This window comes from Chiloscyllium plagiosum, unplaced genomic scaffold (genome assembly GCF_037043375.1).
Source record: "Chiloscyllium plagiosum isolate Xiang-an unplaced genomic scaffold, Cpla_swu_hap1 HiC_scaffold_5, whole genome shotgun sequence".
NCBI lineage: Eukaryota > Metazoa > Chordata > Chondrichthyes > Orectolobiformes > Hemiscylliidae > Chiloscyllium > Chiloscyllium plagiosum.
The window spans coordinates 35,495,992-35,510,093 of NW_028270143.1; the positions used below are offsets into that span (position 1 = coordinate 35,495,992).

Here is a 14,102-nt window from a genome sequence, read left to right on the forward strand (position 1 = left end):
TGTACTTTTACAGAAATAATATGCTGAAAAACAAAGCAAAATAGAGATGGAACTTTCTCTAAAATCTATGAGGTCATGTAATGATTCCTGTGATTGTATTCTCTTACTTTCTGTTTCTGCCATTGAATCAAAACTTAAAGAGCAGAAAAAGGTCAGTCAGTTTAGTTCTATCCTGAAATTTTAGAAGAGCAACTTTAGCCAAGTCCTAGGCGCCCACGTTTTGCCTGAAACTCTTTCAGTTTATCATCCTTCAACCCTAGTCCAACGCCTAGTGGGCGGCACGGTGGCACAGTGGTTAGCACTGCTGCCTCACAGCGCCAGAGACCCGGGTTCAATTCCCGACTCAGGCGACTGACTGTGTGGAGTTTGCACATTCTCCCCGTGTCTGCGTGGGTTTCCTACGGGTGCTCCGGTTTCCTCCCACAGTCACAAAGATGTGCGGATCAGGTGAATTGGCCATGCTAAATTGCCCGTAGTGTTAGGTTAAAAGGGGTAAATGTAGGGGTATGGGTGGGTTGCGCTTCGGCGGGTCGGTGTGGACTTGTTGGGCCGAAGGGCCTATTTCCACACTGTAAGTAATCAAATCTAATCCTTTTCAATAATATTAATGGAATCCTTCCCTGCCAACTTCTCAAGTAGTGTTCCACTGCAGATCATGACGCCTAAGTGAAATAAGATTCTCATTTCTAGATTTCTTGCCAATGATTTTAATTCTGCGACCTCTGATTATTGACCATCTCACCAGTGGGATCAGTTTGTCACTATCTATCTGATTAAAATTTATCATGTAAACTATTACTAGATCACTTCTTAACTGTTCTCTATGGAACAAAGAAAATTCTGACTCACCAGACTTCTCAAACTTAAGTCCTTAGTTTTTGATATCATACTGATAAATCAGGTCTGTATTTTACAAAGCTCTGTATATTGTAGTCTCTACATCTGGTTGAAGATAATTCTGGGTATATATTGTCACGTTCCCCTAAGTTCCAGTTGCCTCAACTTAAAAAGGCTCCTGTGTAACTTTGGAATGACTTTGATTGGTCATTGTGTTCAAAACCTACATTGACAAAGCTTTTCTATTACCTTGTCAAATAATTAAACTAATTTGTATATAATTTAGTCTCAACATGTTTCTCCTGATTAACCCATCTTTCCAATGAAAGCTAATTTTGTCCACAGGCAGTTGTTTTCAATAACTTTCCACATCTTCCTATTCTTCTGGATGAATATTTAAGTTGGATATTCACTGTCGGTTGCATCTTGCGATAGTGTATGAATTTCTCTGAGTATAATTAGTAAATGTCAAATAAAGGTAAGTTAGGACAGGCGGGTGTCTTTCTCAAAGTAAATTCAATGTCTCTTAAGTTCCTCATGGCTCTATACACTTGCTAATCTGTTTATTCATGTTCTCAAATATAGATTAGATTAGATTACCTACAGTGTGGAAACAGGCCCTTCGGCCCAACACCGACCCTCCGAAGAGTAACCCACCTCCCTCTGACCAATGTATCTAACACTACGGGCAATTTAGCATGACCAATTCACCTAACCTGCACATCTTTGGACTGTGGGAGGAAACCGGAGCACCCGGAGAAAACCCACGCAGACACGGGGAGAATGTGCAAACTCCACACAGATAGTCACCCGAGGCTGGAATTGAACCTGGGACTGTGAGGCAGCAGTGCTAACCACTGAGCTGCCGTGCTACTCCAATATAGATCAAGAAAACTTCATTGATGCTACTATCTGGAATTAATTGATGGGATTAAGCATCCTGCCTTCCCAGAAAAGCAGGGCAACTACACAGTGTGTAAAGAAGATACCAACAATGAAATTATTTTAAACTATTTAAAATTTGTATGAAGGATGGAAATTTCCCATCTTGATTGTTAACTGATATTTTTTGGGGTGAGTAAAAAGTAATTGAGTTAAACAGCATGGAACCAGACTCTTTAGTCCAACGTGTCCATGCTGACCAGATATCCTAAATTAATCTAGTCCTATTTTCCAGCATTTGGCCCATATCCCTCTGAACTCTTCCTATTCACATACCCAAATAAATGTTGTAACTCTACCCATCTCCACCACTTCCTCTGGCAACCCGTTCCATACATGCACTACCCTCTGCATGAAAAGGTTGACCCTCAGATCCTTTATAAATCTTGCCCCCTCACCTTCAACCTATGCCCTCTAGTTTTAGACTTGCTTGCCCTAGGAAAAAAGACCTTAGCTATTCACCCTATTAATGCCCATCATGATTTCATAAACCTCAGCCTCCGACACTCCAGGGTAAAATGTCCCAATCTATTCAGCCTCTCCCTATTGCTCAAATCTTCCAATCCTGGCAACATCGTTGTAAATCTTTTCTGAACTCTCAAGTTTAACAACATCTTTCCTTTAACAGAGAGACCAGAATTAACTGTGGTATTCCAAAAGTGGCCTCACCAATGTCTGGTACAGCCGCAACAAAACATCCTAACTCCTACACTCAATGCACTGACCAATGAAGGCAAGTGTGCCAAATGTATTCTTCACCATCCTGTCTATATGCAACTCCATTTTCAAGGAACTAGGCACCTGCACCCCAAGGTCCGTTTGTTCACCAACACTACACAGGATTCTACCATTAAGTGTATAAGTCCTGCCCTGATTTGCCTTACCAAAGTGCAACATCTCATATTTATCTAACTTGAACTCCATCTAAAAGAAAATGCCCTCTGGAACTTGTCTTGCAATGACTGCTTTAAAACGATCCTCTCCAGTTCTGAAAGGCAAACTTTGATGACTATTATCGAAGCACACTCAGCAAACTTTGGTCACTCTGTTCTCCGCTTCCCCCACCCCTGAGCAGCACAGTGGATAATCAGACAGAGTGGCGGGTGACACCTGTTATCCCTATTATGGATTGTTTTTCTTCCCACAGCATTTTACACCTCTTAATTTAATTTGTGACTGGCCCCTGCACTCCTCCCAGCTGTCCAGAGAGAGTGAACATTCCAGCTGGTGTTATCAGGAGCTTAAAGGGGCTTAGAGACCGAGCCAAGAGAGTTACCAGTTTGACACAGAACACTAAATATTCTGCACTTTCAATGCTTTATCTCTTTGCATTTTTGTAACTCAATCTTTATGATCTAAAGTTAAATAAGCATATTTAAAATGCTTCCAAGAGGCAATTCCCATCCTGAAATTGTTGCCTTTGTATATTAACCCTTGGAATAGCTATAGTTGAAATTGTAGACCAAAATGAACTTTAAGATATAAAGCAAATTCTTCCTTTTATTCAGAAAATGCTAGGTATTTGAAATAATTTTCTAATTCTGGATATTATATGGAAGATCAACTCGTAAGAAACTACTTTTATATGAAGTGCTTCATGATGTCTATATTCAAATTTAATAACCTATGCCATTAACCACCTTATCTGACAAAATAATGGTCAAATAATCGGTATAGAATTGGTCCTTGAATGGTCATTTAGGTAAGATACCAAAAGGATTACTATTGTGTGTAGAACTATATCCATCATTAACTCATACTTTCTTAAACCAGAGGAGTTGGTGGGATTATGCCTTTTAGTCCCAAAAAGAAACTTTAAATAAAATTTGGCATTATTATGAAGAATTATGCCTCATTTATAAAGTTTAATATGTAGCAATATGTAAAGTATCGCTGCTACCTCTGAATATTTAATAGGTTATTAAATTTGAATATAGACATCATGAAGCACTTCATATAAAAGTAGTTTCTTACGAGTTGATCTTCCATATGATATCCAGAATTATGATATCCAGAATTTATATTTTAAAGTTCATTTTGGTCTACAATTTCAACTATAGCTATTCCAAAGGTTAATATTAAGAATTCATAAAGATTTTTGTGGTTATTATATATGATCACATTTAACATGCAGTAAATAGTTAAATTTAAATTAAATGGTTTTGTTTTTTGACATTTCTTATTGATACAATAATATCAACACCATTCTCAATGTTAACATTTTAAGGTTTATGTTTAATACTTAACGTAACATTTATATTATGACATTTTGACAACTGCCAAAACAATTAATGACCACTATCCTGACTTAGTGACTGTGTAAATATGCAGTGCTTTAAATAGCTTTATAAATCCTACTTAACTGACCCTGTCAACAGGCTTAGGTTACACTGAATAATGCCCGGAGCACTCCTGCACAAAATCTTCAAAACATAGAAGTGAAGCCTTTAGAATGGCATTCTGAAGAGTTTGTTTAATGAGTACATATTTTTTAAAATTAAAGTGTAACTAGACCAAATCACTATATGTATTAAAATTGTGTGTAATATTAAAAACAGTCTTATCTGTACATCAGTTTCTATATTGTTTAGATTATTACTGTCCCATGGTATTGTACAAATGTGAGGCTGGGTCATTAAGTATATTCATGGCTGAGAGAGACAGGTTTTTAAATCGATAAGGGCATCAAGGGTTAAGGAGAATAGATAGGAAAGTGGAGTTGAGGATTATCAGATCAACCATGACCTCATTAAATGGCGGAGAAGATTCAATGGACTGAATGGCCTACTTCTGCTCCTGTAGTGGAAATTAAACTCTCAAAAGATCCTAATTCACAGTCTGGCTAATAGTTCAATAAACATTAGAACTTTTCTTATTTTCTCAGTTCCCTATTTTGCTATGTATCAGACAGATGGAAACACACAGAAAAGTCTTGATTTTCATTAAAGATATTTGGAATAGGAAAGAGCAAAGCCACAATTGGTTACCCTACAGTAGCGGTGGCCCCTGATAAACCCTCCCCCCCCGCCCCCCTTGACTTTAACTGAGCAGACCCCAAGGACTAACCATGGCTCACTCTCTGACTGACTTGCATGGACAAATTGACCTGTAAATGACTGATCTTTGTACAGCATTCCGACCGAATTACTATGAAACCCTGACTGGTTGCAAAGGACCTGCAGGGCTGACCGAGCCCCACTGTCTAGCCTTCCACAATTTGAAGCCCCTCATTCTGACTGCACCAAGAACTGACTGACTGTGTCCAAGCCTTTCATCTGAGACTGACTATAGCAATAAGACCCTAAGTAACAACAGTCCCCCTTGACTCAACTGATGACTAGTGTCCTTAGATTTGGAGATATGGCCACTTGATTGAAGCACATTCAGTATAACTGCCAAATGAACTGCTGACACGTACTGTAGGTGTGACCATTGACTTAACACTGTGCCATACAGCAACATGTTCACCCCCTTGACTGATCACTGCTGACACAGGACAGGCTGCCTGGCTTTGGGTCAGCACTGAAAAGCAAGACAAGGTACTGTGCGTCTGTAAATTCTGAATGAGGCAGCGAAGCAAGGATACTGGGAACAAATAAGTAGGTGCAGTGTGAGAGTGTGAAGAGAGCAAGCAAGCACCCTTGGGATGCAGACTGGTCTAATCAATAAGCTGGATGCTTATCCATTCAGACAATGTGTCCTGGCAGCAGCACTACAATGGAAGGTGCTGGTACACTCCAAAATGTAGCATTGAATTGGAGAGCTGTATTCTAAGTGGATCGGACATGTGGTGAACCTGGTATGTGTCTGATGCCAATCTCTTTGGGCAAGGGTTGCCTGTGATCGCTGACCATGGAACATATTGAGCGAAGTTAGTGACCGCTGACGCAAGTTGGATGCCCAGAGGAGCACGTGGTGAACTGGAGCTGCCAGTTACCCCATTCTGACTTTCATTTTGGGAATTAATGGAGGAAGAAGAAATGATTAACCACAAAGTTAATTAGTAAAAATTACAAAACCAGAGACGTGTATAGGAGTATGAAAGGAGGGTCTGATGGTATAAAAGAGGAAGGAGCTAATGTAAACGTACTGCGAAGCCAAGAATAACTTTCAAGCATGGAAGTTTTGGGCATATGCCGCAGACGGTGTGCAAAGAAGGCTCACTGATCTAATTCCTGGGATGCAAGGATTGACTTCCAAGGAAAGATTAAACAAACTAAATAGACTGGGCCTATATTCTCTGGAGTTAAAAGAATACATAATGATCTTGTACAAACATACACAATTTTTACAGGGACTGACAGGGTAGATGCAGGATGGATACTTCCTCTAGCTGAATGCCTTGAACCAAGGATCCCAGTAAGGGCTAGGCCATTTGGCACTGGGATAAAGAGGAACTTCTTCAAAGTTGGTGAATTTTTGGTATTCTCTGCCCCAGCAAGCTGTGAAGGCTCAGTCATTGAGTATGTACAAGACTGAGAGATTTCTACATAGGAAAAGCATTAAGGGATATTGGTATAATAGAAGAGAATGATGTTGAAGCCAGAAATCAACCATGATCTTATGGAATGGTGGGGTGAGCTTGAAGGGCTGCAGCCCCTTCTCCTATTTCTTACGTTCTTACGAAGCTTGTGTCCTTAGCAGTCAAACCTTGTGCAGGCGAGACTAGAATCCCTATTATTTAAACGCTTCATTTCAGTTTATCAAACTCACTATTATACACTGGTCATAGGATGATATGGAAAAGAGAAAATGCTCGAGAAATTCAGCAGGTCTGGCTGCATCAGTGCAGAGAGAAAGAGAGTTCATGTTTTGAGTAAAAGTCATACCTGTTTAAAGTGAGCAAGAAGTTCTTAAAGGGAACAGCATTTAGGCTGGAATTGGCTGGGCAAGAGCTGCATAATAGGGACAACACTGGCTAATGGTGTAAAAGATCAGACAGTATGCTCCAAGGCTCTCAGACACAAAGGCCTTTGATGGCTGTAGGTGCTGGAGCAGAGAAGTGAGGTTCGCTCCCCACAGGGGCCAGGACACCATCCAAACATACTCTGAGAAAGTAAATAGATAGCATCATAGTTAGTGCAAATAATAAAAACCAGAGGACCCGGATGGAAAGCTCAAAAAATTAATGATCTTGCACGAATGGTCATTGCCAGTGACTTAGTCTTCAAATGGCATTCTGTTTTCATACAATTCATCACAGACTCACTTTACTCCCCTACCAACAGTATAAATCACAACTCAGACTTCACATTTACATCTTTACCTCATCCTCGTTCAAATTACACTACTACAAACCTCATAGGCAGGCCTTCCAGATTGCAAACTCTGCCAGAGTACATCAGATCACCCAAGAACATTGCAGCAATTTCACAAACCCTTTTCCCCTCATTTTGTTGGGCAAGGCCGTGCATAACTGAAGTCCTTACTCCAATGGAGGATATGGTGCTCGGTGCATAGGAAAACTAAACAGGAAAAGGCACTCCGTATAGGTGCAATGGTAATGCACAATAAGAATTGATTAAGCATGGAAAATTGAATGGTGTGATTTATAACGTTAGTTTGGAATGTTTATTTTGTGCTGGCTTTTATTTCAGCCTTGTCACACAGATGTGATTGACAACAACAAGAGGAGGTGAGGGAATAGAGAATTATAGTTTTGTCGACCTAACTCACTTTCAAATAAGTCTATCGCATATAGTACAGTCACAAAGGGAATGTATTTATTGCCTGTCCTCCTCCTCAGTTACTTGTCATACTGCTGATGGTTATGACTGTGTCATCTTAATGCTGACGCTGTGTGATATCCAGCAGACCATGACAATGCATTCTGACAAATGATGCTAAGCCCCTCCACAGCACAGGCAGTGGAAGTATTATTTAAGCACCCAATCCACTTTCCAATTACAATTTACAGGGCAGCATAGATTTCATGCAATCCATGGGGGTCTGCACTCTGAAGCAATAGCCATGCTGTCAGGGACTAGTCCATGTTGTCCGCACTTGTTTATCATGTTTCATTTTACAGATAGCACAGGACTGCCTCTGAATCAAGACATCATGACTGCTGCAGGATGCTGAACATCAACTGGATGCACACCAGCTGAATGTTGCGACAAGGGAATTATTTTGTCAGTTGTGTCCATAAAACAACATATATCAGTGACAGCCTATACCATGGGAAAGTCTGTGGTGTACTCGCTCTCCTTCTCCCTTCCAAGAAAGAATCAAATGTACACAACTCTCTTTACGCACTGGACCTCATTAATGGCTAACTGAGTTCATTGCAATATCTCCATCCTGACAGATAAAAGCTCATGGCCACAATCACTTTGGCAACTGTAGGTGATGCTGTCCCAGCACCGAGGCTGCAGTTCTGGCTGCAGATGGTAGCGATGTCACTGAACAACATCTTAGTGAAGAAGAGGCATCTATGTCCTGAGCCATGCTGAGAGTGAAGTCAATGGTTTTCACCTTGGGGGAGTTTGGGCTTCCTGCTGAGTGATTGCCTCACACTGTCCTCATCCCACTTTGAGCAATCTGTTTTGTCACAATAATGGGAAAGTATAGAGTATCAATTTCCGATTTCCATTTTTTGATTTTAGTACTCGACCCCTTTCAAGGACTGGAATGGTTTTGAAAAATGTCAAGACTCACGGAGGTAGTACACTGGAAATCAATTCCTACTATTCTGGGAATCATCACAAAAATTAAACATTTTAAAAAGAATTTTCCCCAATTTACTTGTCTTTTGAATTTAGGTTAACAGGAAGTACAGACCGGGTTTTTGTACCAAACAAAAATGTACTGTTCATTACAATTACTTCGGCTCTAGCTACAGATAAATAACTGGTGTATAATTCTACTAATTAAAACTCTAATCCTGTTATAAAATTTCCATTGCACACACACATAGATGGGGGAAAAATAAACATGGATATTATGGATGGAGGTAAAGATTGGGTAGACAGTCCAGTGGTTTCTGTTCACAGTGTTGCTGAGATGATTCATATGATTTTTCTGCTGGTCAGAATGCTGTTTCTTGGTCTTCCATTTCAAAAGGATTGCAGAGACACAGGGGACCAGTGCACACTTATATAAGATCTCTGACTTATTAAATAAAAGGCACAGCTTAACGGAGTTGCTGAGGAAAACACAACTGGTTTCCTTCAGGCTTAAAGTAGCTTCTACAAAGAATAAATTCAACCCCTGAGCTTGTGGAGGTTTGAAGGCTTCTCTGTATCTGGTTCACAGCCCCAAGCTGTTCAGTCACCTGAGAACCAGTTACAGAGTTTTCAGCAGGCACAAGATCTTTGACATTGATAACCAGTCACCGGTCCATAGACCAATCATCTACTCATACCAACCAAAGCTCTATTTGAACGTAACCCTCCAGCTCCACCTGGTCTCCAACCATGCATCAACTACTGCGAGACATACTATTGTGCAAACAGTGTTCACTTTCAATGACTTCAAAGCAATCCTCGACTTAAAAACAATTATATTCTCATTTCAGTCCACAATTAAAAATGCAGAAGCATAAAAAGATATCCTTTTTACAAAAGGAAAAGCACTGATTTAAAACGCCAACAGTAATGATTTGGTCAAGTTGAGCCAAGTTAATGACACCAATGTGAAATGAATAAGAAAAGTCTGAGTGAAATTAACATCTTATCACAGGCTCTGCACTTTAGTGAGGAGTGAAATGAAACTCCCTGTCTCCTATTTTTGATTGACATCTTTCTGAAAATGTCATTTATTGTGATGTAAAATGCTAGCAGATTATCTAGATTGAATAAAAAATAGCAAGGACACCAGACACGAAAATACTTAAATGTCCCATTTTTCAGGACAGCAGCTTATGCATAGAGAGGAAATAGAAAAAAGGATTTGGAAAGCCAGCGCTGAACAGGTTTGGAAGAGTCTCTCTCCATGTATTCCCTCTCTGCATCTCAAAAGGCAGGATTGATGGCAAAATAAATAGGAAAAAGATCCAGTCACTGAGAGCTTGAGGGTTTTACAAAAGTTGTCACTGCTGAGGATGCAGGAAGCAGGATTTTCAAAACTTCTGAAGTGCAGTTCTGAAGAACAGGCGTTGGATTTGAAACATTAAATCTGCTTTCTCTCCATTGATGCTGTCAGATCTGCTGTGTTTCTCCAGCAATTTTTGCTTTTATTTCATATTTTTGGCATGCACAGTTCTTTGTTTTATTTACAAAATGACTTTGTTTTATTTCAACTTTTTTTGGTTTAAGCATGATTTCTACAGGTAACGTTTTCAGTTTTGCTAGTGCAAAATAATAGAGGCACAGAAGAGTGGACTGTGTGCCTTTCACTGCAGCAATCCATAAAACAACTGAGGCTATTGTGGGGCAAGAGTTGTTGTCAAGGTTGTTTAAAACTTGCTGTCTTGCTTTTGAGCTGACAGTGCACTGGAAGGACTTTTGATCTATCACTGCTAACTACATGAATGTACCACGCTCATGATCTGTTTGCTGGTGGACTAGATGACCCTCTTGGGACCCTGTCTTCTGTTTTGAACATTGATATGGTAATACCAGTTTGAGAAAGAACAGATTGAAGTGACCTTTTCCTTATGACCTTCTTTGATCAGTCAAGGAATAATCTTAGAGTCAGTCACTTTGGCAAGTGTAACAGGCAATTTTCTTGCAGCCAGTGATCCCAGAAACCTCCCTGTCCACACCTGTTCATTTTAAGATGTTTTGGTTAAATTAACTCGAAAACAAAGTCCTAATTGAAATAACATTTGCCATGCTCAAATTACTGAAAACGTCTCAGTGGTTAATTCCCATTTAACTGTTCACATATATTAACATTTGGTAATATAACTAGCAAACAAAGCAAATTAATATTCTGGTGATACTTTAAAATACATTGTTTTATTCCACTAAAATGGAGCTGATTTAATTCACATTAAACATTTTAAAATAAACCATCTCCTTTCTGAATCAGAATGCTTCATACGTAGAGAAAAGGACACTTGTGGATGTTGGCAGACTGAGGGAAAATGTTGAAATAAAAAGAAATACCAGGAATAGCTGACAGTAAGCATGGTTAATGGTTTCGGTGGGGCCTTTCATGATTTGTCTTGTCAAAAAGCAAAAGCGGAGAAGTTACAAAACTTTAATTATACATCCCCACCACACCCCACCCTAATCATTGCTGCAAGCTTCAAATGTAAGAGGAAAATGAGAAAAAAATACTTCAAGAATGTAGCTGTCTTCTTATAACTGTCTTCACAGGTATAGTACAGCTTTACTGGCAGTGCAGGTTTTTGAGTTTCAGTCTGTTTTTTGCACATGTTGTAGGCAACTGAAGGTGCGCTCTGCACTGATTCTGTCCATCAGTATGGGAAATAATATGAATTACTCCCTGCAGGAAATGAGAATGTGGTGATAAGTAACAGGATCAGAAGTATTGAGCCATTAACAAGAACTGGTTTTGTTACATTTAAGTTTAATCTTGGAATTATCTTTCAGAGTAATTATTAGGCATTGTTATATTTAATTTTAATCTCATCAATCTCATAAATCTCACCATTTATTCAGCCCCAGAGTGAGTACTAAATATTTCATGAGCTTGGGTCTGATGTTTTCTCCTGCTGACACAGACAGTAGCTATTTAAGAAGAGGCACGTGTGTGTGGATAGTTCCATTGAAGTCCTGAACTCTCCTGTCCATTTGAAAGCAGGTGTTGCTCTGTACTGATCCTACTGCAATTGAAGAAATCCCAGTCATTTTTCAAAACTCTACACACAGCAGGAATTGAATTTGCTTGGATTCCAGCCATAATCAGATCACTCAAAGCCCAAGGAGGCGCCTGCTGTTTCATTCTGTGCAACATACCAAAGAAATCCAGTTGATTTCTGGCCGTCATTTTTGACAGGAATACATCAATTTATAGGTTCAAAAGCAAATCTGGGATTGTGCTTTGCAGTTTAATGTCTAACACTGATCGCTGTGCCAAACTAAACATTCATGATTAACATGTTAAAAATGAAACTCTCTTTTCAACCAACAATAGCTTCTGTTCATTTATACATAATACTACCCACGATCTTTTCTCATCGATAGGCATGGTGAATGGAGTATCAAATGGACAGGGGCACTCTGCAACTGGCAGCTGTACTGTGCTGAACTCAACATATACGCAGTTATTGCTGAGTGCGCCAAAAATAAATAGAATTTGGATTATGAATCGGAGATGCCGGTGTTGGACTGGGGTGTACAAAGTTAAAAATCACACAACACCAGGTTATAGTCCAACAGGTTTAATTGGAAGCACACTAGCTTTCGGAGCGACAATCACCTGATGAAGGAGCGTCGCTCCGAAAGCTAGTGTGCTTCCAATTAAACCTGTTGGACTATAACCTGGTGTTGTGTGATTTTTAACTTTGAATTATGAAGCCTTTCATGTTGTTGTTTACCTTTCCATAGAATCCCTACAGTGTGGAAACAGGCCCTTCAGCCCAACAAATCCACATCGACCCTCCGAAGAGTAACCCATTCAGACCCATTCCCCCTACCCAATATTTACCCCTGAGTAATGCATCTAACCTACTCATCCCTGAACACTATGGGCAATTTAGCATGGCCGATTCACCTAACCTGCACATCTTTGGATTGTGGGAGGAAACCGGAGCACCTGAAGGAAACCCATGCAGACACGGGGAGAATGTGCAAACTCCACATAGCCGCTTGAGGCTGGAATCCAACCCAGGTCCCTGGTGTTGTGAGGCAGCAGTGCTAATCACTGAGCCACCATCCCCTTTTTATTATGCTTGTATCTCTACACAGCACGTTACATAAAAAGGACTTTTGAAATCTCGTACCAATGTTAGGCAGACAGAAGAAGATTAGCTGGTCTATCAAACCTTATTCATATCATTGATTGTCACAGCATCACAACTAAAGACTTATTTCCTTATGGGGAAATGGCAGCAACTGGGTTCTTGAAGCTGGATTATACATGAGGGTGGGCTCACCACAGCTCACAGTAATTGTTTGGAGTGAATCCACTTCCACATGGTGGCCTTACCCATTTTTTCTGCCCAACTGAACTTTCATCGATCTGAGGCCAGATTTCTTCCTTCTCCAAGGTTGAACTGCAGGGAGAGGCTGAGTAGGCTGGGGCTACTTTCCCTGGAGCATCGGAGACTGAGGGATAACCTTTTCAAAGTTTATCAGATCATGAGGGGCATGGATGAGGGTGAATAGTCAAAATCTTTTCCACAGTGTAGGGGAGTCCAAAACTAAAGGGTATAGATTTAAGATGAGACGGAAAAGATTTAAAAAGGATTTAATGAGCACTTTTTTCACTCAGGGGATGGTCCGTGTATGGAATGAACTGCCAGACAAGGTGATGGAGGTGGGTACAATTACAACATTTGAAAGGAATCTGGATGGGTATATGAATAGGAAAGGGTTAGAGGGTTTTGGCTAAATGCTGGCAAATGGGACGAGATTAATGTAAATTATCTGGTCGGCATGGATGAGTTGGACCAAAGGATCTGTTTCCATGCTGTAGATTTCTATGACTATGAGTCTAAAAAGGTTTATCATAATGCACTATTTGGCATCCTGCATTATTTAAAAATGCAGTTCCATTCTATTCCTTATTGAAACCAAAGTATATTATGCTGAAATTGTACGAAGTTGCCAAATCAGTTTTGCCATTCAAATTTGGTAGTTTATGTGTTTGCATTACCAGAGTAATTGGGTGAAATGATGATGGGAAAAATGAGCCATCAGTTGGTCATTTAAATAAAACCAAATGCCTCACAATAACTTATCAGTATGGTTCTATTCGTCGAGCTGGGAATTTGTGTTGCAAACGTTTTGTCCCCTGTCTAGGTGACATCCTCAGTGCTTGGGAGCCTCCTGTGAAGTGCTTCAGTGATGTTTCCTCCGGCATTTATAGTGGTTTGTCTCTGCTGCTTCCGGTTGTCAGTTCCAGCTGTCTGCTGCAGTGGTCGGTATATTGGGTCCAGGTCGATGTGTTTGTTGATGGAGTTTGTGGATGAATGCCATGCCTCTAGGAATTCCCTGGCTGTTCTCTGTTTGGCTTGTCCTTTAATAGTAGTGTTGTCCCAGTCGAACTCATGTTGCTTGTCATCTGCATGTGTGGCTACTAAGGATAGCTGGTCGTGTCGTTTCGTGGCTAGTTGGTGTTCATGGATATGGATCGATAGCTGTCTTCCTGTTTGTCCTATGTAGTGTTTGTGCAGTCCTTGCATGGGATTTTGTGTACAATGTTGGTTTTGCTCATGCTGGGTATCGGGTCCTTTGTCCTGGTGAGTTGCT

General features: G+C 40.2%; 1 protein-coding gene across 3 annotated transcripts in view; it reads left to right on the forward strand.

Annotated features, from left to right (window-relative positions):
- Positions 1 to 14,102, forward strand: part of snx13 (sorting nexin 13) — a 234,419-nt gene that overhangs the window by 198,543 nt on the left and 21,774 nt on the right. Inside the window, exon 27 of one of the 3 annotated variants that reach the window (XM_087987099.1) lies at positions 13,123 to 13,167. The exons of 1 other annotated variant lie outside the window; for it this stretch is intronic. In XM_087987099.1, the coding sequence (XP_087843225.1) occupies positions 13,123 to 13,162 (40 nt within the window). In that variant the 3' untranslated portion in view covers positions 13,163 to 13,167. Of the gene's footprint in view, positions 1 to 1,422; positions 4,349 to 13,122; positions 13,168 to 14,102 lie in introns of those variants that run through there. One more of the 3 variants, XM_087987101.1, reaches the window with a different exon arrangement.